This window comes from Anser brachyrhynchus, assembly GCF_964034855.1.
Source record: "Anser brachyrhynchus genome assembly, chromosome: 2".
NCBI classification, from domain to species: domain Eukaryota; kingdom Metazoa; phylum Chordata; class Aves; order Anseriformes; family Anatidae; genus Anser; species Anser brachyrhynchus.
The window spans coordinates 11,335,497-11,358,152 of NC_137695.1; the positions used below are offsets into that span (position 1 = coordinate 11,335,497).

Sequence of the window (22,656 nt, forward strand, 5' to 3'; positions counted from 1 at the left end):
GAAAAAAAAAAGAAAAAAGAGAGAGAGACAGCAATCTTGCTCTGAACTAATGGAGTTTTCTACAGACCTTTTCTGATGCCCTAAGACCTTGCCTAACTCCCCCAAAAGTCTGCAAACAGAACTTACAGTTTGAGATTAATTGGATATTATAGACAGCAATGTCACTTCTATTGGTATTGGCATTCAAGTCATCCTAAGGTAGGCAAAGGTTAAACACTTCCAGCCTGTTAGTGCCTTCAGTCAGCTACAGAGTCAGTGGAGTTAATCTGTTGTACTCACATATTGAGGTAACTCAGGGCTTTCGGTTGCCCTTGAACCTTCTAGACTGAAGGCAGGTTCAGCAGACCTATTGCAAAGTGGAGAAAATGCAAATTGCCTCTTCCACAAATTGCTACTGGCCATGGGAAATTGGCATGTGTTTTTGTGTGCAGCACTGCTACATTCTGCCTGAACCTCTTGTGCACTGTGCAAAAGATACAAGAGAGCTGGCTATGTCCGTATCTTGCATTTCCCATGCCAGAATTATTCTTTTCTGACGTGGCATTTGATCTTCTTTATGTAGCCCTGCCTTTAATTTGCTACAGGTGGGCTAGAAATTGGGTGAAGTGCTCATGCCTGGCAGATATCTTCAAGTCAACCTAACAGTAATTAATGATTCTAGCACAGTACATTTTTGTAAACTGCAACTGTCATGCTAATGCTGCAATTCCTTCCATATATCTTGCACAACTCCACCCACTTGCTTAACAAGACACCCCATGGTCTCCTGCTGTAGAAGCTACCCACCAGCACCACTGGGTGCTTGTGGCTACAGAACAGAGACAGCGGAAGTGGAACAGGAGGAAGCCACTTCATCACACCTTACCTGGAAAGCTTTCCTAGGACAATTACACAGCATTCACCATATTTATTAGGTGGCCACTGTGCACTGGAAAAATCTAGTTTCTCTGGTCCAGTTTGAGTCTTACTGACTTGCACCATTTTAATCACAGCTTCTGAGAATTACTAAAATATAATTTAAATCATCGATTTTGTTAACTTTAATTTCTACAAGGACAATTTTATCTTTCAATGGTAGAAGCAGAACTATAATATGGATAAAATGGAGGGAAAATTCTTAGTGTACTGCATCACTTAGCAACTATCAATTAAGAAAATCCTCATTAATGAAATGTAGAACTTTCTATTCTGCCCCACAGTGATCGGCATTAAGACAGGGCCGTCTTAATTTCAGGAAGCATTTTTGAACAGTGGGATTTAGCATCATTTGTTTTTAAACTGGAGGACACTTTCAACTTGCCTTTTTTTTTAAAAAAAAAGAACATGATGGGCTTTAAAATGTAATGCGATGCAAGGTAGAACACTCTGATCACCCTCTCATTATTGAAGAGAAAAATGCAAAAATACATTTTTATTGAGTAATCAGTAGCAAACTGTTACAATTAAGAAGTTTGGATTTATAAACTCACATGGGGCTGATGACTGCTGCCACACCAAGGATGTGCTGTTCTATGACAAAGGTTCCAAGGAAACCCTGCTGGAGCATGCAGCCAGTTTAGAGGGAATGGGATAAATCCATTTTTTTTTTCATGTATTGCTCTGCTTTGCAAGGTTTCTTTTCTTTATTATTTTATACCCTTTAGGCCATAAAATAATAAATGAATTAAATAATAATAATAAAAAAAACCTTTGCAAAACTATGCAATATATTCCAGACTTACCAAAGGTCTGGCTCCATGCTCTAGCAGCTTTCCTAAGTAGCTTTGACCTCATAGATTGGTGCATTCTGGGGCACCGCAGTGGAGCAGGCCAGAACAATGTTTAAGCACCTACAATGGGGATAAAAAGTTAGTTTTTCTTCCATTGCTCACTCAATGCCTCCTTTAGTCTAGTTAATAAAGGGATTCAAACGTACTTGTTATTTTAACTGCACTTCTGTACAGGGGCTTGCTTTCTCTTCCTGCTGGGTTCCTAAAACAAAGACTTCCTATTTAACTCTCAAAACCCTACAGCTGATAAAAATTTGAAGATCTAACTTCATTTCCATGTGCCATTAGAAGTATTAATTTGGCTAATGGGGCTGGTGACAGACAACCCTATCTTTCTAGCAGAATCCTCTGAGGTAGAATCTGGGCTGAAAAATGTTGGGAAGTATTTTGGCATGCTAAACTACAAAGAGTAAAATGCAAAGTTGCAAAGTTTTAAAGATTCTAATAACCTCCAGGATGTATTTTTTGCTATTACAGAGCACATCAAATACTCCTCATTTCTAAAATAGTAATGAAATGGAAATGAAGTTTGTAAGTGGAATTAATGAAGCTGTTATCTGATGTCAGCTCTCTCTAAATGACAGTTGCAATTCAAGCAGCCTGCAATCTTCCTGGTTTTATAGGGACAGATATCAGTGACAAAGAAGAGATTGACACAATGGCTCACAAGATTAGAGTTGTTGTCCTGATCTCAGTTCCTTCAGCTCCGTCTTTTTCCTTCTTCTCTTTGAAAATGGTATAAAATTTTCTACTTTATAGAGGCGTACAGACTGATTCTTTCTCCCAGTGGTCTGCTGCCTTGTTCAATTGCCAGTCATAAACAATCTTCTGCAACAGGCTGAACATTATCAGTATTGGGAAGGATCTAAGGGCAGCAAATGCCTACTTGTTCCAAATATTATTTTGGAATAAATAAAAATTTGTGTATCTGGGAGACTCATGGGCACCACAAAATACCTGTTTTTTGGACGTGTCAAAAATTTATCTCTATTCTGTGCATCTATAATGATCTTACATAGAAGCTATTCTTGTATGCCCCATGTTCTACACTACCTGATACAGAAATAAACTCCTTAACTGAATTTTCCCACAGTTCTCTACAGTCCTTCCCTGGTCTTACCTCGCTGAATATATCACAGCAGATTTAGCTTAGACAATGAATTTGACTACCCACCAGAGCACAGGCTGAACAGTGTTGACACATAACTCTGTATAATAAATATGCAGCTGACTTAAAAATATCAATATTTAAAAAAATTACAGAGTGGTTTAATTAAAATTTCAACATTGCTGAAATGTTTTCTGAGTTTTATAGAACTAAGACATTGAAATAACACTTTCAAAACAAAAAAAAATAATATTAGGGCAAGCACAACTGAAATAGAGAAATATTGATCATGAATGAATAGGATAATACTGTTAATTTTTGGCCCATTTCATATTTAATAACAAATATTTTAAAAAGTAAGGGCAACAACAGGCCAATAGAACGCTTTTAAATGAACAGTACTTGCTGAATACAAATTGCTGCAACAGTTTTTCTATAATGTTTCCTTCATGTATTTACTAAATTGGTAAAATGCTTATCCAGAGCTGCAGCATCTTTATTGCCCCTGGCTTATCTTAATTTCAGTAACTAAAACCAGCACTACTGCTAATACCAAAGGGCTTTCCATAGAGAGAGTACAGATGCTGGACTACTCTGACTCTAATATGTCTTCATAAAAATGTGCTCCATTAACCTTCCCATAGCTCTTCCCCTTTGCCTCTACATCAACCCAGCTATCTTAAAAAGAAAAAATCAGAAGAATAAGCACCAAAAAAAAAAAAATCGATGGAACTGCTTTCAGTGTTGAACTGTAACTTCCCTGGAGTATAGAGATTGACAGAATTGTTAAATTTCTAAACTTCCTATTAATAAAAAAAAAAGCTGATTCACATTTCACTAGAAATGTTTGTGTTTTTTTTGTAGTTGGTGTTTTTTTTCCTGATAGCTTAGCTACTGCCAGAGAAGTATCCTTCTGTAACAAAACATACTTCCATGTCTGCAAAAATCACATCCATATGTCCTGCAAATGAGAAAGTCCCCAATATCCACTTGTACTTTCAGATTAAAGAATAAAAAAGAGGAAACCAGGAAACCACTTCCTCAAAGTAATCTTGGTAGAGTGCTGCCTTCATCAAATAAAACTAGCCAGACTCTGCAGATACAGCAGTGAAACTGCAGAAGTTAATGAACAGCCATGCTGACGCTCTGCACTCATAAGCCTTAAATACCTATGGCCATGTTTCGAGCAACCTGGTCTAGTGTCCCTGGAAGGTGTCCCTGCCCATGGCAGGGGGGTTGGAATTAGATGGTCTTTAAGGTCCCTTCCAATCCAAACTATTCTATGAGTCTATATCCCACTCAAAGCAAGTGTACTCTCCATACAGCATTCTCCGTATAGCTTCTGGCAATACCAATTGCCTGTGTTAGTCCCGGAGGTTCTACCTGTTACTCCCATCCTGTTTGTTGTGGTGTAGTACAATGGAAGTGATATTTTAAAATGCTGAGGAGAAACCTCACCTGCAGAGGCACCAGAGGACAAACCCAAGTCCACAGTACGGGTCCAGACAGATAGCGACTTCTCTGGAGGGATAAAGCTCACACTGCAGCTTAATAGAACGACAAAAGGCACTAGTGGCTGCATGAGACATCTGAAAGACAACAGCAAAGTAATTAAAATGATCAACTATGTCATTCTGAAGGCTCATTCCCAAACTGCGCCAAGTGTTTAAATCAGTTACAGGATAAGAAAACAAATAAATATTGACTTTGTGCTCAGTGTAAATACACATGTAATTTATAGTAAGGAAACACAATTTTCCTTCAAGAGGGCATCAAAATAGCCGTGAAAGAGAAGGGGAGACATAAAGAATGATAAGTTTGAAGTGATTTAGGGAGAAATCTGTGAGTGTTTTAAAGACGTGCTCCAAGCTGTGTGTGAAGCTAACGATAATGAGCTAAACTTTCTGGAAGAACAAAGGAATGAATGACTGCAGGACATGAATCTAATTTGAAGTAGTTTGTTGATCTTCAGTAACATATTTCAAAGTACATACTACTTTATATAATAAAGAAAGAAAATTATCAATATACTTTTTAAATTAGAGAGGATTTTGTGTGCAAAATGGTACTAAGGACCTAATCATTCAGCCACAGGGATCCCCGATAAACTTTGTAAACATGCTGAAAATGTCTTTATGTTAACCAGCTCCTAGCTGAGAAACATTTGTTTTTTGTTTTTGTTTTTTAAATCTTGGTAAGGAAGCTCTCAGAGATAAAACAAGAAGAAAGTAGAAACAAAAAAGAAATGATCAAAAAGATGCTTTTTCCATTTTCTTAAGTCATTTTAAATCTTCTTACTGACAACATGTAAATATAGCTGTGTCAGGATGTTTCCCACAAACTCACCCATCCTGACTTAGAAGTTCTAACTACAGTGGGAACACAATTACTTCTTTTAATCTGTGTCCTCTTTGCTAATAACAAGAAAGATATCTGTATTAGAAAGACAGCCTGAGTAGGATTTAACTCATCTAACCTCTGCTCTCTGCCACATATTGGCCTTCTTGCCTTAAATATGATTAAATAAATATGATTGCCTTAAATATGATTATAGTCAGTGGAAAGGAATAAGCACCTGACGTAACATTTATTTGATCCTCAGTAAACAGGATAGAGCTCTAGAAGTGATTTTTTTCTCCACTATGGATTCCATAACCGAAGCTGAACATGTTCCAAGTGATGCATAAAGACCAGCTCAAAACAGGTGTCCGCACTATGAAAGTCTTCAGTTTGAAGAGACTAATTCTTCTCTAGCTGAATCAAGACCATTTTTTGTCATACTGGATTACTGAACTCTGCTGGACAAGAACCAGTGTTATTCTGTGAATTTTGACACCTTACTGGGTTCAAGCTAGTGAGAAAGTTGAGAGTTAACCTAAGTGTAGCTTACTACTTCTGAAGTGTCTATGAAACATTTATCAGCTTTTCAGAAGCCATGTAAGTTGTTTAGCCATTGTTTTTAATTGATCACTGCTGCATTATGACAAGCCTTGTGGCCTCTGATGATCCATTTGCAGTAATTAATCACTACTGGTGATCTAGTAGATGGCACTATCTACATTGACCTGCTGAGATAGTGATCTGGAGGCTTTGTGACCCAGATACCTGAAGCTAATTAAGAATTCCATTAGTGATTTATCTGGATTTCCCTTTAGCCACATTAAGTAAAGGTTCTTTGCCTTGCCCTGGCTTTGACTATCTTTGAAGCTCTGCAAGTACTAACTTTGCATAATTAGTAGTCATTTCTACAAGTCTGATAAGGTAGAATTCAGACCTGATTTAATATGGATGAGCGTGTCTCAATCATTTAAGGTTTCCTGTAGAGGAAATGAGGACTCATTCAACATTCACCCCATTCAAAAATAGATGTTTCAAACAAGCCAGAAGAATTACACCCTAAAAGTCTCTGCTTCTCTCTGTTGGTTATTGAGGAGCCCTCTGACTAGTCCACATCTAGTAGGCATGTAGCTCATCATCTCAAGTTAGATGATACGTGTCTCCTAGGAGTGTCTGATTGGCAATCATAAGCCAGCCCAGTCATTCAGCTATTAGCCTTGGGCAGGTCATTTCACCACGTTGCAGATCAAGTTCTCCATCTGAGAACTGGGTAAATAATGCTTTCTTTGTTTATAAAGTATGCTAACAGTTTCTGAAAATAGATGGATGATGCCAAAGAGGATGAGGAATTCAATATAAACTGTGAGTGCGATACTTCGGGAAAATTGCTGAAGTCTTTGGATATGCAACGGGTAAGAGCAAGGAAGTAATAGGTAAGAATAAGAGGGTGATTTTACCTCTGCCTGTGCATTGCTGAAAGCACCACTGGAATAATAAGTGTGTTATGAGCTAGAAAAATCATCTTTGATAAACTGTGGCTAGAGTGTTGGAGTAAAGGCCAGAATAGAGATTTAAAGAGCTCAACAAACCTAAGCTTATCAAACAAATCTATGAAGAAACGTTTTGCTGATTACATTAGTATTGTACCAGGTAAATATACCAGAAACATTAGCAGTTCCCTTAATCACATGAAGAAGAGAATATTGAAAACCAATGGCGAGCAGCTGAGCTGCAATGAGGAGCAAACAATAAATGGGCACTGGGACAGGTAGAAAAGGATTAACCAAGTCTCATTTCCTTCATAAAATGGAAAGAATAGATGCTTCTTTGAAAAGAATGCCCCAGGCAGACAAGTTACTAGGCTATCTGTGTGTGTATCAGAGGAGGAGAGAGGCTAAACTCACTGCACTCGGGACACCGGTACGGAATAGCTTATTTAATGTTAATGCAATCAAATAATGACTGCAAGGGAAGTAGCAATTCAATTTCTACTAGCAAAAATCGATAGAATTTACAAATAAAGAGCAATGCACCACCTGCCAGCTAGACGTGAGAGCAGGAATGACAACTTTAGCAAGAAGCCCCTACCTTTACCCCCGCTAGCATTCCAGTTGTGGAGACACTGAAGTCTAGATAAGCAAGTGTTTCAGGGTTAGAAGGTTTGTAGATCTGTGCAGGCCGCTTCTTTGGCAAGTCGTCTAGTGAAAATAAAGAAAGAACACGGGAATATTACTCCAGTGACAGATAGACCTCCGAATGCTTGACAAACACAATAACAAATGAAGACAAAACAGTCCCCTGGCCTTGGTATTTACCTGTATCTAGTACTGGAGGCCACGTTCTGACATCCACTGCTGCTGCTGCCTCTCTCGACCGTAACAATTTACATATTAATTGTGTAGTCATTAAGCAGGCAGAGCGGCTCACCTAGGAATTCAACAAACAAATAACACAATGGGATACTGATTAATTCTCCTGTGAAAATGAGCAAGACCATGGTTTGCTTTACGCCAGAACAGGACACAGGTAAATTAGTCTTATGTTTTCTAATCAGGAGGTGAAAAGATCCATGAAAAATTCAGCTCACAAAGCAGACAAAGTCATGTGAGTTTTACAAATTACATGAAAACTGCACTTCGAGTAGAGTGTTGTAATGAAACTAAAGGCACGTCAGCAGTGGGAATATGACTTTTCCAACACATTGTATCACTTATCAACCCAGGATGCCAGTACAGAAGACGGTGACCAGAACATTTCCTATGTGATGGTACTATATCCTGGTTTATAAATAATTCTTTAACATAAACCAAAACCCAGCCTGACACTTACTTGAGCAATTTTACTAACTTAAGCCAATTTTATGTTAGCCATATATTCCTGATTCTTGTGCTTAGTGATAAAGCCTTGGGAACTCGTCTGTTATTGTCTAAAGCAACTCTAGACCAAAAATTGTGCAAGTGACACTAAGAAATGAAATGGTGAATATACTGCAACTGCCATCTGTGCTGATGATGCATGCTCAAGGTATTCTCCTTAGATTTGCTATTTAAAAAAAATATGTAAGTAGCAACTACAACAATATTTTTACTGATTATAAAAACTTACATATTTAAGGAAATTTTCAGACAAACATGGACACTATTAATCACTGAAGATAGTACAGAGGAAAAGCTGAAAAGGCGGCACCATTTTTATTTGCTGTGAAGTCTGAGAATCTGTTTACAGAAATATTGCTAACAATACTTTTTTTTCTTCCAGGAATTTGAGACATTTGATTGCACATCGACTTCCCAGTGTTTAACAACCTAAGGAAATCAGTAGCCATATATACACTAAATTTTACCACTTCAATAACAGAATCACAGAGTGGTTGAGGTTGAGGAAACCAACCAGGTCTAGTTTGCCTATTAGACATGAAAGTAAAAACAGTATAACACATTTTACATCACTTCTATAATTTTAACAACCAATGCTTAAAAACAGTGATTGGCAAAATATTAGATAACGAGAATCCTGAAGACAACGAGCCAATTTCTCATACCTCTACTGACATTTTGCAGCATCTGATGCCGTGAGCAAAGCAACAAATTATAACTATCTCTAGTACTTATTGCTTGAAATTATCAATAAAATCACATTTGCTTCATCTTCTGTTATTTCAGAGACTCAGAATTCCATTCAATAGATTAGGAACTGTCAGATATAAAAGGTTATCTTTTTACAACAATTTTATTTCCATCAGTAACATGCAGAACGAAGTTATTTATGAGCAACAAGGCTACGTATTATCAGATAAAGCCAAAATGCCAAACTAGAGCGTTAAATGAAAAATTCAAAATAACACTGCTCTGGATGAAAATAAAACCATCAACCAATATCTTCCCAGCAGAACTTTGAAACTGATTCAAACTGCACAACAATTAGGTGAGCACAAAGCACCAGCAGGCCACGCTCAGCTTTCTATTGAGATATTTCTCAACGTCGAGTGTAGTGTTGCCGGGTGGGGAATCCCACAACTCCTAACTAAATATGAGAAAGCACTTCAAATACATTTCCTGGATGGTGTAGCACAACTGCAGTAAAATGTGTCAGCAGAAGTCAGAAGGCTGCATGCTGTCAAGGAGTGATGACTGCAACACATTGAAGTCGTGAATCTTTGGAAAGAATACAACACTTTAATCTACAACACCACTCATTTAAGTTACTGTTCCTAAAGACCATGCAAGTCCACTGCCCATTTCATCTGCTTGTGCACTTTGAGAGGTTTTGTCTGCTCACCTCCACGATCATCTTCACTGTAGGTAACGTTGTCGCTATGTTCTGGGGATGTGGAGGTCGAACTGTTATTGGCACACAGCCTGCATACAGGCAACCGTAAAATGCAGCAATCAGGTCTATTCCTGCATGAAGAACAAAACAAAAATCCTCCCCTGAAAATCAAATCTTTTAATCACAGACACCTATGTCAGCATAAATATTATTTGGGACTCAACTCAGAAGGCTAAATTAGGAACTAAGTCCTGTAACAGACATCTTTTTCAGACCCTTGTCAGGATTTGTTCAGCTTCACTGATTCCTTTCAAAGACGACACACAAAGCTGCAGCCAGATATCATCATTTAGGTAAACACCACTTTTATGATCAGGAAGTAACTGGTAAAAAGACTGATTTGTACAGATTAATTATCTTTCTAATGAGAGTTTCAAGAAGTGGGATGTCCCAGCAAAAGGATGAGGGAGCACCATGCCTGTTCCTATCAGCTGTACAAGGAACATCTGGAGGTTTTAATAGATGATACTTTCTTTCTCGTGTCATTTTTAACTTCACTTATGCAGCTTTGACTCCTCTACCTGAAATTTCACAATAAAAAATGGAGCCATGATTTTGAACCCCTGTTCCTACCATAAAACTAAGTGTTGCTCTGTATAAATATTGACTGCAGGTGACAGATTGTGGACACTTCAGCCCATGTAAGGAGGCTGAACTGACAGCTGCACAAAGACCCTGTGACTTTGGCTGTTTGATGGTTCCTTTGTTCTGTACACAGGCTGTGCCAAGGTAACAATGGGGACTATTTTACTCTTCCAGTGGAAAAGGATCTGGAGTACAGGAACAGTATTGTTCCTTCAGTAAAATGATTTATCTTTGGAAAGTGAAATACAAGAAATAAAAACTGAAGTTTAAAATACTTGCCCTCTTCTGTGGGAAAGGTTTTCTCATATTAACCACTGTGAAATTACACCTATAAATTATCAAGATTTAACCAGTATCTTGCAGTCCTTACAGCCTAAATATCATAATCCAGACTTTAAATCAGACTGCTTATTTCACCAAAACACATGAAATGCTTAAGATAAAAGCAGCACTAGATCAGAAATAATTTTAAGCAAATGTAAAATAAGTTACTGGTTAACATAAGCTTAAAAGCCCTTATGTCAAAGGACAAAAATCCAAACCACATAGTGGGGTAGGTTGATGATCTACAAATTATAATAATTCAGTATTTTTTAATTATCTGCTACTTATTAATCATATTTCTACTCTAAAAATGGATTACTTTCCAGGTATTGTTGCTTTACCCTTGTGAAATGCAGCACTTCCAAAAGAGAATTCAACAGGTGAATCTAAGAAGAACACTCAGCAGATGGAAAATTTTAGCAGAACCATGTGCTCATAAAATAGTATGTCTCCAGCAAATTAAAAGAAAAGCAGTAAATCAGTGTTTAAATTTGACTGATTATGAAAGAGAGGTTTTAAAATCACAGGTTAATCTTAATTTGAACCCAGAGAAATAATATGTACATACATAAGGAGAAAATCTTTTAAATATGTTTGGCTAAGTTCAAAGAAATGTATATATGGCAAATATTTCGTGTGTTGCCAGTTAACAAGGTTTACAGGCTGGTAACAACACCGGTACAGCACCATTCTACAGGTCATAAAATTTTGAGAGCACCAAGGTACCAAACATGGTGGTTCTTTACCTGGTGGGTAAACCAAAGCCACATGGTCTCCGTCTTGCAAATGCCCTCTTTCCATCAACATGACAGCTATCTTCTCAGCTCGCTTATGTAGCTGGACACACGTCAGCGAGTTGGCTATTGTTCCCTGCACAGGAAGAAAGATGAATGTCACAGAAGATAATGCAGCGTGCTGAACTCTATATTCTCCTGCAGCTTAGAAGTTACTGGATGAGGTGCTGCAGTCTTCTAAAGCCACAATATGTCACACCAACTTAAGCAAGGAAACCTTCAGCCTTATGCCAAACTGTAGTTGGAAGGAAAAAAGATGTTTGTCAAGGAGGGGATCATTCTCCATTCCCCTCTCTGTAACTTCCGCCCTCAGCAGTGCTTTCTTTCTAACCAAGAAAGTCACAGAAGCATGCTAGAGTCATGCACATGTAACCTGTACTCCTCTTGCTACACACATGGCATTCCTGCCTTTAGGGTCTCCTGCAGCAATCTGGAGAATCTGTGGAGAGCAATCCTGACAATTGCACTTCATTGTCTGCATGCTGGAGTGAAGCCAAATGGCACAGTGGAAATACTTTCAAAGGCAAGAGACAAAAGACACCAGAGAAAACAATACTTTGTGACAGGCGAAAAGAATTAGTCTGGAACGAAAGCTAAGCACATGCATATGAATGAAATAGAAAAGAAAGGCATTTGTTGAATTTGAGTAACTCTGGTCAGCATGGGAAAAAAAAAAGGAAAGTGACAATACGCTACTACAGAGTCTGTTTTTTTGAAGCAATTCAAGTAGCACTAACTCAAAATTATCAAACAGACATAGTGTTTTAAATTGGATGAGTGTTATGGTTCTTGCATTCCCTAAAAATATGTTCGTCTGTATATATGCACATGCACAAATACACATACAGAGAAATATGTATATATGTTGTTATCACAAAATTCACTAACAGGGCTGACAGCTCAGAAGAGATGATACCCCTGATACACAGCTATGATACACCTGGCACCTATCACAAGCACTGAGCTCATTTAAAAATAGAAACGCTGAAGAAACTGCGGGAAAAAAAAAAAAGGCAATATATACTCTTAAAAAGATCAATGCATCAAAAATGCAATGCAATGCAATATCATTTAAAATATTGTATCACTGTTCTTATTAAGAGATAAAGTAATAGGGTCTTCTGTTTTACAGGAGACCACTATATATTCTTTAAACTTTAACAAGGCAAGAAATAATAAGCATTTGGATTGATTGCTGATTTCCATTCATTATCACTATCCTTCACACCACTACAGTATTGATTGATCACAAGCTTCAGAGAGGAGAGAACAGTCTGATAAATGTCTCGCACTGGAAGTAGGGACATAGGGTGTTATCATGTATGTATCACTTGGCATTTACAAACTTTATATGTCAAACACTGTCAAGAAAGAGCACAAGCTAACTGAAAAAAAAAAGGGCAAAGTCAGGGTTTTGCATTCCTCTTCACAATGTTCAGCAACCACACTTAGTGAAATTCTCTTCAGGCAATTTTAGTATGTCTTCAGAATTGTTCTACCAAGAAAACTTTGTCTAAGGACGTGTGCAGCTATTGGGGTTCTGGACTACAGATGGCTTCCATGGTCAAAGTGACCTGAGGTCTTCGTGCCTAGTCACTGCAGACGTAGCAGTAGGAATGTGTTTGAACTCAGTTCCTTCTTTCAAGAAATTGCCTGTCTGCATACTCGTGGGGAGAAGGACCCTTCATTTCCCCCACATACACCAGAATCACAGGCCCCACAGACACAGAAAGGAAACTGCTGCAAATCATGCATATTTGTGCAAAGCCCATTTAAGACCTCTGGCACTTGCTGCAGGTGAACCAGCAGAAAGACAGTGTTTATATGAAGTGCAGAGAAGAATTCTGTTGTTGGACAAGAATCATTGGCAAGCAAAGGGAAACATTCCCTTTGGGTCTCATACATGAACAGTCTCACAATGGGAAGGTGTTGCAATCCTTCATGAAACACACTAAAAACAAGGCACTGTGCTAATTTAGAAATCTTCCAAATTCTCAAAAGGCTCGGGTTACACAAAAACACTAATCTCGGCATGTATCTATTAGACATCAACTGCAAGAGGTCTGGATGTTTTAGAATAAAGTGTACAGACAATATGCAAAAAAGACAAAAAGGGAAAAGTTACAAACCAGAACTAAAATTCAAGATGGGCAATAAAATTTGCTTAGGCTAAAACCTACCAAACCTGCCACACCTTTCTATTAGACATTAAATGTCTTCATAAAACTACAAAACTCTCAAATTTCATACGATGCCATACTCTATGCTGAGAATATTAAAGGAGCAGAGAAATTGAATTTCAAAATTCAACTATTTTTCACTTCTAAGGAATGACAAATTGTTTTGTTAATCCTCACTCTCCATATTGTGTCCTTCCCTCCCACTGTTTGAACCCTTCTGTCAGCATGGGAAGTCTGGCTTTATCTAAAGTTCAAAAGCAACAATCTGTGTGGAGGAGATGGGACAGGACGTGTCACTGTCTCTTTCTCATAGCATCCTTGCTCCTAACTTACAGGTCAGGACAATGCACTCATTTAATGGTGTAATAGTGCATCCGTGTACAGCATTGCCTCTCAAATTTTCTGCTTTGCTACAGACAGCTAAATAACTACACCACTGTCATCTCTAAAGTAGCAAATGTTCATATAATGCTGGTTGATAATCTGAATGAAAACAAATTGGTTTCACGACTCTTTGGTAGCCTCAAACTGAACTTTGGTACCAGCACTGTGATATGGGCGAGGGAAGCATATCCGGTAAATACACTAACTGGTCATTCAGCAAATGTTCACTGGAGGTTTATGATCTCATCTAAGTTGTTTAAGTGCCAAATGGGCTGAGAACAAACACCAGCTATTCCAGGTGGCACAGGTGAATATTCTGAGCCCTTTCCTTTCCTTGAGAACCTCACATACTAGATATGTTTCCCAGTTTTGACAGACATGCCTAGATGTACTGAGGGGGGCTGGTTTGAAATCAGGTTTTTTTGCTCTGCAGTGGTCTTGGGAATTACTGGCTTGTTGTCTACAGTTGTCTAGGCAGCCTGTAATCACCCACTCTTAATAAACTCAAGTTCTGTACCATGTGACATGCAGTAAATCATTTTTGATTGGCAATGAAATATTGTGCCAGGCTGGCACTTCATGTAATCTATGCAGAGAAATGCATTAGTGATCCTTTGCAGACCTGGCGAGATTTTGGACATACCTCTTCTTCTTTTTAATTCCTTTTCCCATTCTTTCACCTCCCATTGGCTGGTCCAGTCTTAAACCCAACAATCATTGCTGTATTTACAAAAATGCTTTCATTTTGTCAAGCCTGTATTTTTCAAATTAGAAATTGAGACTGTGAGCAGTACTAAATACCACTCTTTGGTATCAGAACAAGCAGTAGTGAAACAGATTTGCAGTGTCAGCTCATCCTCAACATGTATGTGGTAGAAAATGAAATGAGAAATGTAAAAGGTGGGGTGCCTGATACAGAAGCAAATTTTTTTTTGGCAACTGGCAATGATTATTCTCTTTTCCTCCCTGCCACAATGAACATTAAATACAGCAGCTGAGTATTAATGGGAAAAGAAACACAAAGAGTTGTGTTCAGCCACAGTGTAAGCAGGTGCAGTTGAAATATCAGCGTGTCATTTTCCATACTGCAACTTGCCAGCTTACCAGTCTGCTCTGCTTACCCTGCAGTTAAGTAGAGTGTAAAGCACATGGTCAGGAGTGGTCTGAGCTCTCCATTGTAAAACTTCTGAGAGGAAGAGGAACTGAAATAAAGCAGAGTGATAGTCATGGCACTAAATAACTTTTCAGCTTTAAAAAACATACAACTATGTATGTTTTTAAACATGTCGTTTTTAGTTGTATTCTGTATTTTACATCAATAACTATGAAGCACTAAACCTAAATTAATTCTCTTGTCATCATACATTTTTACAACAACGTGCTCCTGTGCAGTAAAAGAGGCCTCTCTGGAAGTCAAGCCACTACCGGAATGATGATGCATTACTACATATACTTTCAGAACAATAAAATAGTTCTTACTAATCTCTCTGAATTTAAGCACAATTTTTATTCTTCAGCTTCCTCTCTTTATCTTATTATAAATATAGATAGTTAGAGCGTAGAAATTATTAATTTAATTACTCGCATAAGCCTCCAAAGAAGCTGAACTGAAACATAGTTTTACAGAATCAAAATAAAATAAAAAAATAAGGTCAGGACCATACAGGCAAACAAAATCTCCTGGACTCTACTTGGCCTACTAAAAAGATATAATAGAGAGTAATTTCCGATGAAAGCCCCATTAACACTTTCTACCATGTTTTTTCTATCGTCCCATGTATCCTTGTAAAATAATCCATACACATGAAATGCAGCGATTCCCTCATGTCTATTTCATATTTCCCTGTGAAGAGGGTCCTGAAATAGGTTTGTTTGAATTAAAATGCAATCATCAAATTCTGAAATAACAATATAATCTGTGTACTGCTAAGTCTTCTGATACTAGCTAGCTAAATATAAGCCATATCAGAAAAGTTTAACTCACCTTTCTGGCTTGATCATTATCTTCTATTTGCCCCAAATCTCTACCACTGGCCTGTGCAATTCTTTTTCCAGAGACCAAGTTCCCCACCATCACAGAGGCGGGGCCAATTTCTAGAATAAATCAGAAATGTGTTAAATGCAATAAAGAATTATTTGCTTGTGGATGAAAGTTATTTGCATTTCCTTTTGAATCACAAATTTTCCTCATTGATATCATTTGCTACAACACAAAACCTTGAGCACATCTCTGTTGACACAAACTTTGGTTGATGGACCAGAAGTAGCTGAAAGATATATAGGCCTGGATTCATCTCATCTTAACTATATATTTAACTAAGCAGCCTGTTTAGCATGGGCTTTCTAGGGTCAGAGACACAGCTTGTCTGTCCTGATGTGAGGATTCCTATGAAAATTCATCTCCTAATTTAGGCATGTCCATTCCTAGATGAGATGTGTCCAGCCTTCAGGAATGGGGTTCCTATTACTCTCTTCTGTTCCCAGGGATAAGTTGCATCTGTGTTAGCAATTCTGTAAGCACTACAGACATGAAGTGACAAGAATTAGGAAGGCAGATGGTGCATATGATAAAATATATGCAGACCCCCTAACACACAGTAGAAACTGAAGATAACGTAAATTCAGAAGAAAGGTAAATGTCAAGACTGACACTTCTCCATGAGGCGGATTCCATTGATGTTTTGTTGACTGCCATTAGGGAAAAATACAGATATAGAAATCCTTGAAATTAATCTCTGTACTAAAATCTGCAATTGGATTCAAAGTAAAAAAAATGCAATGTAAAAAAAAAAAGCAGGTTCTTGTTCACTGGGCATGAGCAACCAGAGATGGTACTACAGCAGGCTACAGAACCCTTCTTGGTCTCTTGAGTCCATGCCTCGCTGTACCTTTTCATATGATATTCTTCATAAAATGCAGGAGAACTGCAAAAGAACCATCTTAAAACCAGTTTAGTTTTCCCCACAAATATGTATGAAAAATCCAGAACCTCCCTCCTCAGGTAAAAAAATTCTTGGTTTGAATTTATTCATAATCAGTTTTTAACCATTTGTTTTTCTTCCAACACTGTTATTTAATGTCAATGGTCTTCTACACCTTTACTTCCATTTTACAAATTCAGCCTCCAAATAAGCCAAGATTTTCTCTTTCTGCTTGAGTCTCAGTCCTTGCACTTTAAACACGACTGACCGGGAATTTGCAAGGAACTTCGATTTGTGCATTTTAGAGCAATAAAAAGTTCTTCATTTTTACTATTGAGCAAGCATTTTAGAGCAGTTTTCCTTGTGAAGATACTCCTCCTACCTTCCACCAGAACAGATCATGTCCTTAAAACACCCATAATATTTAACATGAACAGCTGATGGAGCTGATTCTCACCTGCATTAACGGTTACTTGATTTTACCCTGTACAGTGCCATGAACACACAGTGTTAAGTCACTGTCCTTTTGCACTCACTCATCTTACCTGGTTGTTTTTGCCTTGGTTTAGGCAGGTTTGTTACGCATGTGTGGGGACACATCAGCACATTACAAGGATGCAGCGATCCTTCCAAGAAAAGCTGTTTGGTTTCTGACAGGTGTATTCCTCCCAGCGGTGTCTTGGGAAGCGTGTTTGCTGGTACCAGTGCTAAGCAGTAGACTCCCACTTGATGAATACTGTCAATAGCCTAAAAAAAGCAGGAGGTCGATTTTAATGAAAGGCTAATTTTTCATCATGATAATAAACACATTATTCTGAATTGCTGCATAAAACAACCCTAATAATTAACTGGCAGTAGAAAGACACTTCAGCAATGCCTGTGATAAGGAGGTTCTTTTCATTGGGAACAGGTGGGTAGAAGTTTAACATTGATGTTGTTACACTCATCCCAGAAGATAAGAAGAAAAAAAAAAAAGCAAACAAAAACCTCGTGATAAATACATGGAAATCTATTAACAAATGCTAAACAGGCATTCTTTAGGTACATGATAGTAGTAAGTATCACAGACATTTATTACTAAGATGGTCTGGGAGCTCATGTGAAACTGATCTTTAACCTGCACACTTCTCTGAATTAAAGTTCAAAGGATTGCTATCAACCTCCAGTCCACCTTGCAGAGCAAAGAAAAATTTTAAATGCTGCACGTGTATCACTGTACAGCTACTGATGTATGTAGCTTATGTTTTTGTTTGTTTTTGTTTTTTTGTTTTTTTTTTTAAGTTCAAAGCTGTTTTGTTCCCTGATTACTGTGTATAAGATCCTCAGTCAGGAATGAGAACAGATACAATCTAAGGGAAAACTACAAAAGTACTGACTTGAAAAAAATCTGTTGAATGCAGACCTGAAAAATAAGGATTTTTGAATCATATAGTAACCCTGTTCATTGTCTGTCAGTGGAGTCAACTGCATCACTTTCGAAAAAAGCAGTAAGTTCAGTATCTATGTAATTTATTTAGTTAAACATGAATATATATGCACTTAGATTTTAATTCCATACACATTTTAACTGGTTATTTTCCTTGCAAAAATTTGCAGTAAGTGAGTTAGAAAAACAACTTTAAGACATCCAAGCAGACTGAGAAACAAATTACAGACGGCATCTCTAATGAGAAGTCAAATGTTAAAAATATAATTTACTTAACTTGCATTTTAATTTTTAACCATGAGAAAAGTATATGCGTACATTTGTTGTTTCGAAGATACAATCTATATTCCAAGAAACAAATTATTTACAATTATGTACTTAAGTGTAGACCAATAAATTACCGATTACTTCTACAGAAATTCTAAATAATATTTGTCTTTTGACTTCTGTTTGCTTCATTTTTTTTATTTGATTGTAAAATTTGGTAAGAAAGAATAATAAAGCAGTAAGTTGTTTCACAAACATTGCAGTTTAAGTAGCGGTAAATCGCATGGCACTACTAGAAGACCTCACTGCTGGTCTTTTTACACCCTACATTAAAGTCCAGCAATAGCTAGATATGCGTGACAGCCTACAACCAACGTCTCGTGTTTCTGGCAGAAATATGAAGTGTCAGACCTCATAACGATAATGTTATTTGTAGGTTTCTGAAAAGTAGTGATAAATCATGGGATCCTCACCTAACATCAGCTTGAAGAAAAACTGTTACAGTGTAAGTAACCACTCTTATCGAAACATACCACAGTGGCTCCTAAACGTGAATGGAGAGCAATGCCCATCTCTGGTGGCATTAGGGCTGTTATATAGGCTGTTATATATGAGTGACTTCCAAACTGTCTTCTTTGATAGATACCTCTGTGGCACAATGCCTGATAAAATGTCATGGACCATTCAAAATCGTTACCTTTCCCATTTTGGAATTCAGCACATTGCTGAAGCAGGTGAATGACTTTGTTTCACAAGGATGAACACTGATGAACCAAACCTTGACATTCTGAGAGAAGGGTACCAGTCAACTTTTAATACTGCTGGCATTTATGCCTTTTGAAGAGATGGCACAGTTTTTCAAAGACATAACCTAGCCAGTAAACAGAGTACCTGAAATCTTCATCCCTCTGTTTCATTGAGAAAACCAGAACTTGCACAGAGCCCAGACCTGCTACATTGTTCAAGATAAGAAAACATCCTATTCTGACAAAATTCTCCTAGCAGACACCCCCGGTTCTGCAGTAGATCTCCTAGCTTTGCCTAGTCTTGTCAAGTCCTGCCAAGTGTGTTGGCACTGGTAAAACCAACATCCAATCTGCCAGGAACAGGAACTATATCTCTGCCTGAAGGGTCAGATCTGTTTAAAGCAGCCTTGGGAGATGAATGAGTATCTAGGATTTATCCGACTAAACTCAGGGGACCTGGGACCTTTGCTTGCACTGTCACTAACATATCTTCCTATTTCACTACTCTCAAGACACTCTGTATTCAGCCTGACAAATCCCTCCCAACCATGCCTCTGCTAAACCCACAGACACAGCCCGACATAGTCTTGTACATACAGCAGCTCTATTGTCCTTCAGCCCCTTTGCTGAGGAGCTGGAAGGATTGGGGAGAGTGAGAAGAAGGTACAACCCGCTGGAAAGAAGTCCTGAAAATAGATACAGGGAAGAGAAGTAGAAACATAGCAAGCCAGGTGGTGTACAGAAGGACTGGCAGAGGGCAGCACATGGAGGGAGTCTTACAAGTATCAGGAGAAATGAGGAACAATTTGTTACAGTTTGTTATCAAGAGTATCCTTGAGAGTCATGACACAAGTGTGATATTGTTATGTTGCTCTTCCCTAGCAGATGATTCAGATACACTTGGTTACCACTTCCTGACATCTGTCATTGAAACTCTGATTGGGAAGCAGGCACAACGCATCCTGCATGTTCCTGGCTTCTGTTCTCCATCTCAGCTCTCGGCTGAAGTGGAACCGGAAACATCTTGTTCACATAGTGACACGTGCTAGAGTTGCAGACTTCATACACGGGTGATGAAAGCAGCCACACAAACGTGTACTTTAATGAATGGCCCACCATTCCATGACACTGTGGTGACTTGCTTATAGTCAGAATAATAAGAATTGCCTTTTGGCAGGAGCAACTTGACACAGGACTCCCACAGAGTCTGAGTACCGAGTTCTACTGGCTATAATGGTGTATGAATGATTTCTGTGGAAGTCACAAAAATGCGCAGCTGAAAAACTAGGAGAAGTCTAAGTCCAGAACTCCAATCTCTTCTTCAGGAGCTTGTTTCTTGATAATTATTTTCAAAGCATGGACAATCCAAAACCTAAATTGTGCGCTTCAATGGTTTTCTGTGTGATGGACAAGCTAGATGTTCTAGCTTTTCTTTATAACAATCTAGGTTAATTGTGAAGATGAGATGCTTCTAACTGTATAAAAAGTAGCTATCTTCTAAACCAAGAGAGTATACAAATATGTCTTGAGATGGATGAAAGCTTATTTGTTCAGTTTATTTAAGGATATGGCAAAGATTCCCTTTCTTACTCAGCACAAGGCAATGCTGAATAAAAATACCTTATCTGAACTGTGTGGGAGTTCTTTAGCTCTTGGGTAAAGCTTGGGTAAAATGTATTTGTAATATATTTACTTGAGAAGGAACCTTGAGGAAGGACAGAAAGAGGGGTAAGCAAGGGAAGTGGAAGTTAACAGGTGCCCAGCCATAGAAAGGTAGCAACAGACTGACTTCATTTTACTACGTCTCTGCTAAACTATTACTGTTGAGTGAGAATTGGCTTAGCCATGGTGATGGAAAATGACTTCTATCCGAAATATCTGACTTTTATTGTGTGGACATTCATGCTGAAAAACCTTTGAGTATGGTAATGATATTTGTCTTAACTTGGACTACTACATGTAGGAAGAATTTTTTAGCATACAGTGGCTTCTGTCTTCTGGTCAGAATGTCAACAAACCCACCAAGGTGGATTTCATCATGGTGGTATGTGCCTTGCGTGATCCACCAGACAGCTGGAATGGGATTCCTTGCAATAGGCGTCCTCTATGCAGATAATCTTACCATAGATGCCTACATCTGAGCTAATCAATCCCTTCCCGTTATTTCAGTGGAGAGAAATAGGTATTTTTAGGCTGTGTTTCATTCAGTTTACTTTAGGTATCACCATGGTGCACTAGAACACACCTAATTCTCTCCCATTGATTAAAAAGAAATCTAGAGATCTAACTCAGATATGTATGTCTGCTTTTGATGAGGTCAACTCCATGCCAGTGCCAATAACTGTTTAGGAAGAGACTTTGGTAGCATTTCACAGTAACAGTATATGCATTCATTCATTACCCTTTTGAAGTAATGAATGACTGTATGCTTATGACCATACACTCCTCTCTTCTTACTATTGCCTCATTTCATCCCTGTTTTCTTACAGCATTTTGGATAGGGAAGGGATCGCTCTCTGGATACGGGTGGCCTACTCAGAAGAAGCTAATTTTGTGCTCATTAGGTAGGTGGAAGTGTGACTGAAACTGTATTTACAAATACTCAAACACAAATGTTAGATTACTTAGGGGGTCTAAAGGATTAATAAATATATATATATATATAAAGCAGGAAAACCAGCTTCTAAATGTACATAAAAAGCATTACCTGGAGAACTCTACTCATCCATTGAAAACTGTCTTCCTCTGTGGAATCTGGCCTTTGCTCAGCAACAATAACTATCCTTTCATCATGCAGCACGCTCACTGAAAACACTGCTATTCTATAGAAGAGAAGGAAAGAAGAGTATTTAGTGCCAGGACAGGCGAAAATATGATCCTGTCTTCTAAGTTAACCCTCTGTAACCATGATTTTGCTATTCATTACTTCCATGCTACCTTCTGAAAGCATTTTGGGTCACTTACCCCTGGTCTAAACAAAATAAAGATTTCTACTCAGTATAAGAAAAGAAGGGTCCAAACCTGCCCCTGTAGACAAATTTCATCGGTTCCACTGCCAGCGCTGTTGCTACAATGTCATCAGCATTATGTCTTCTTCCACTGACAACCATCAAACCATCCATTTTGCCGATAACAAAGACGAGTCCACCTGGTCCTATAAAGCCTAGGAGTCCAGTCCTTATAAAAGGATATTCAGTGATAGGGCCACCAGAACTGGTCATAGGAAACACCTGTAAGACACAGAAACACAGGTCTTCAGTGCTGTACACTGAGATGATACTGTTAAATATTTCAAGGACGGCCTTTCAGATGGCTCTTCTGGAATTAAGTGAATAGGTCTCTGGTGATGCTCTTTGCTTCACTGACCATAAAAGGAGCATTGAGAAACTCCTAGGCTATGTGTATAATTTTCAGTACCTGAGGTTCATCAAGTTCAATCTCGTTCTGCCTACCAAACACATTTTCCCTAACTATGGCTTTGTGAAT

At 38.2% G+C, this 22,656-nt stretch overlaps 1 protein-coding gene across 6 annotated transcripts in view; it reads right to left on the minus strand.

The window, feature by feature from the left end:
* The window catches only part of DIP2C (disco interacting protein 2 homolog C), a 317,372-nt gene that overhangs the window by 45,122 nt on the left and 249,594 nt on the right, over positions 1–22,656 (minus strand). For all 6 annotated transcript variants that reach the window (XM_080578244.1, XM_080578243.1, XM_080578241.1 and 3 more), the window contains 10 exons: positions 22,192–22,400; positions 21,878–21,992; positions 17,277–17,478; positions 15,795–15,904; positions 14,932–15,012; positions 11,199–11,322; positions 9,493–9,614; positions 7,530–7,641; positions 7,303–7,412; positions 4,336–4,466 (listed from right to left, as the gene is read on the minus strand). In XM_080578244.1, the coding sequence (XP_080434370.1) occupies positions 4,336–4,466; positions 7,303–7,412; positions 7,530–7,641; positions 9,493–9,614; positions 11,199–11,322; positions 14,932–15,012; positions 15,795–15,904; positions 17,277–17,478; positions 21,878–21,992; positions 22,192–22,400 (1,316 nt within the window). The remainder of the gene's footprint in view (positions 1–4,335; positions 4,467–7,302; positions 7,413–7,529; positions 7,642–9,492; positions 9,615–11,198; positions 11,323–14,931; positions 15,013–15,794; positions 15,905–17,276; positions 17,479–21,877; positions 21,993–22,191; positions 22,401–22,656) is intronic.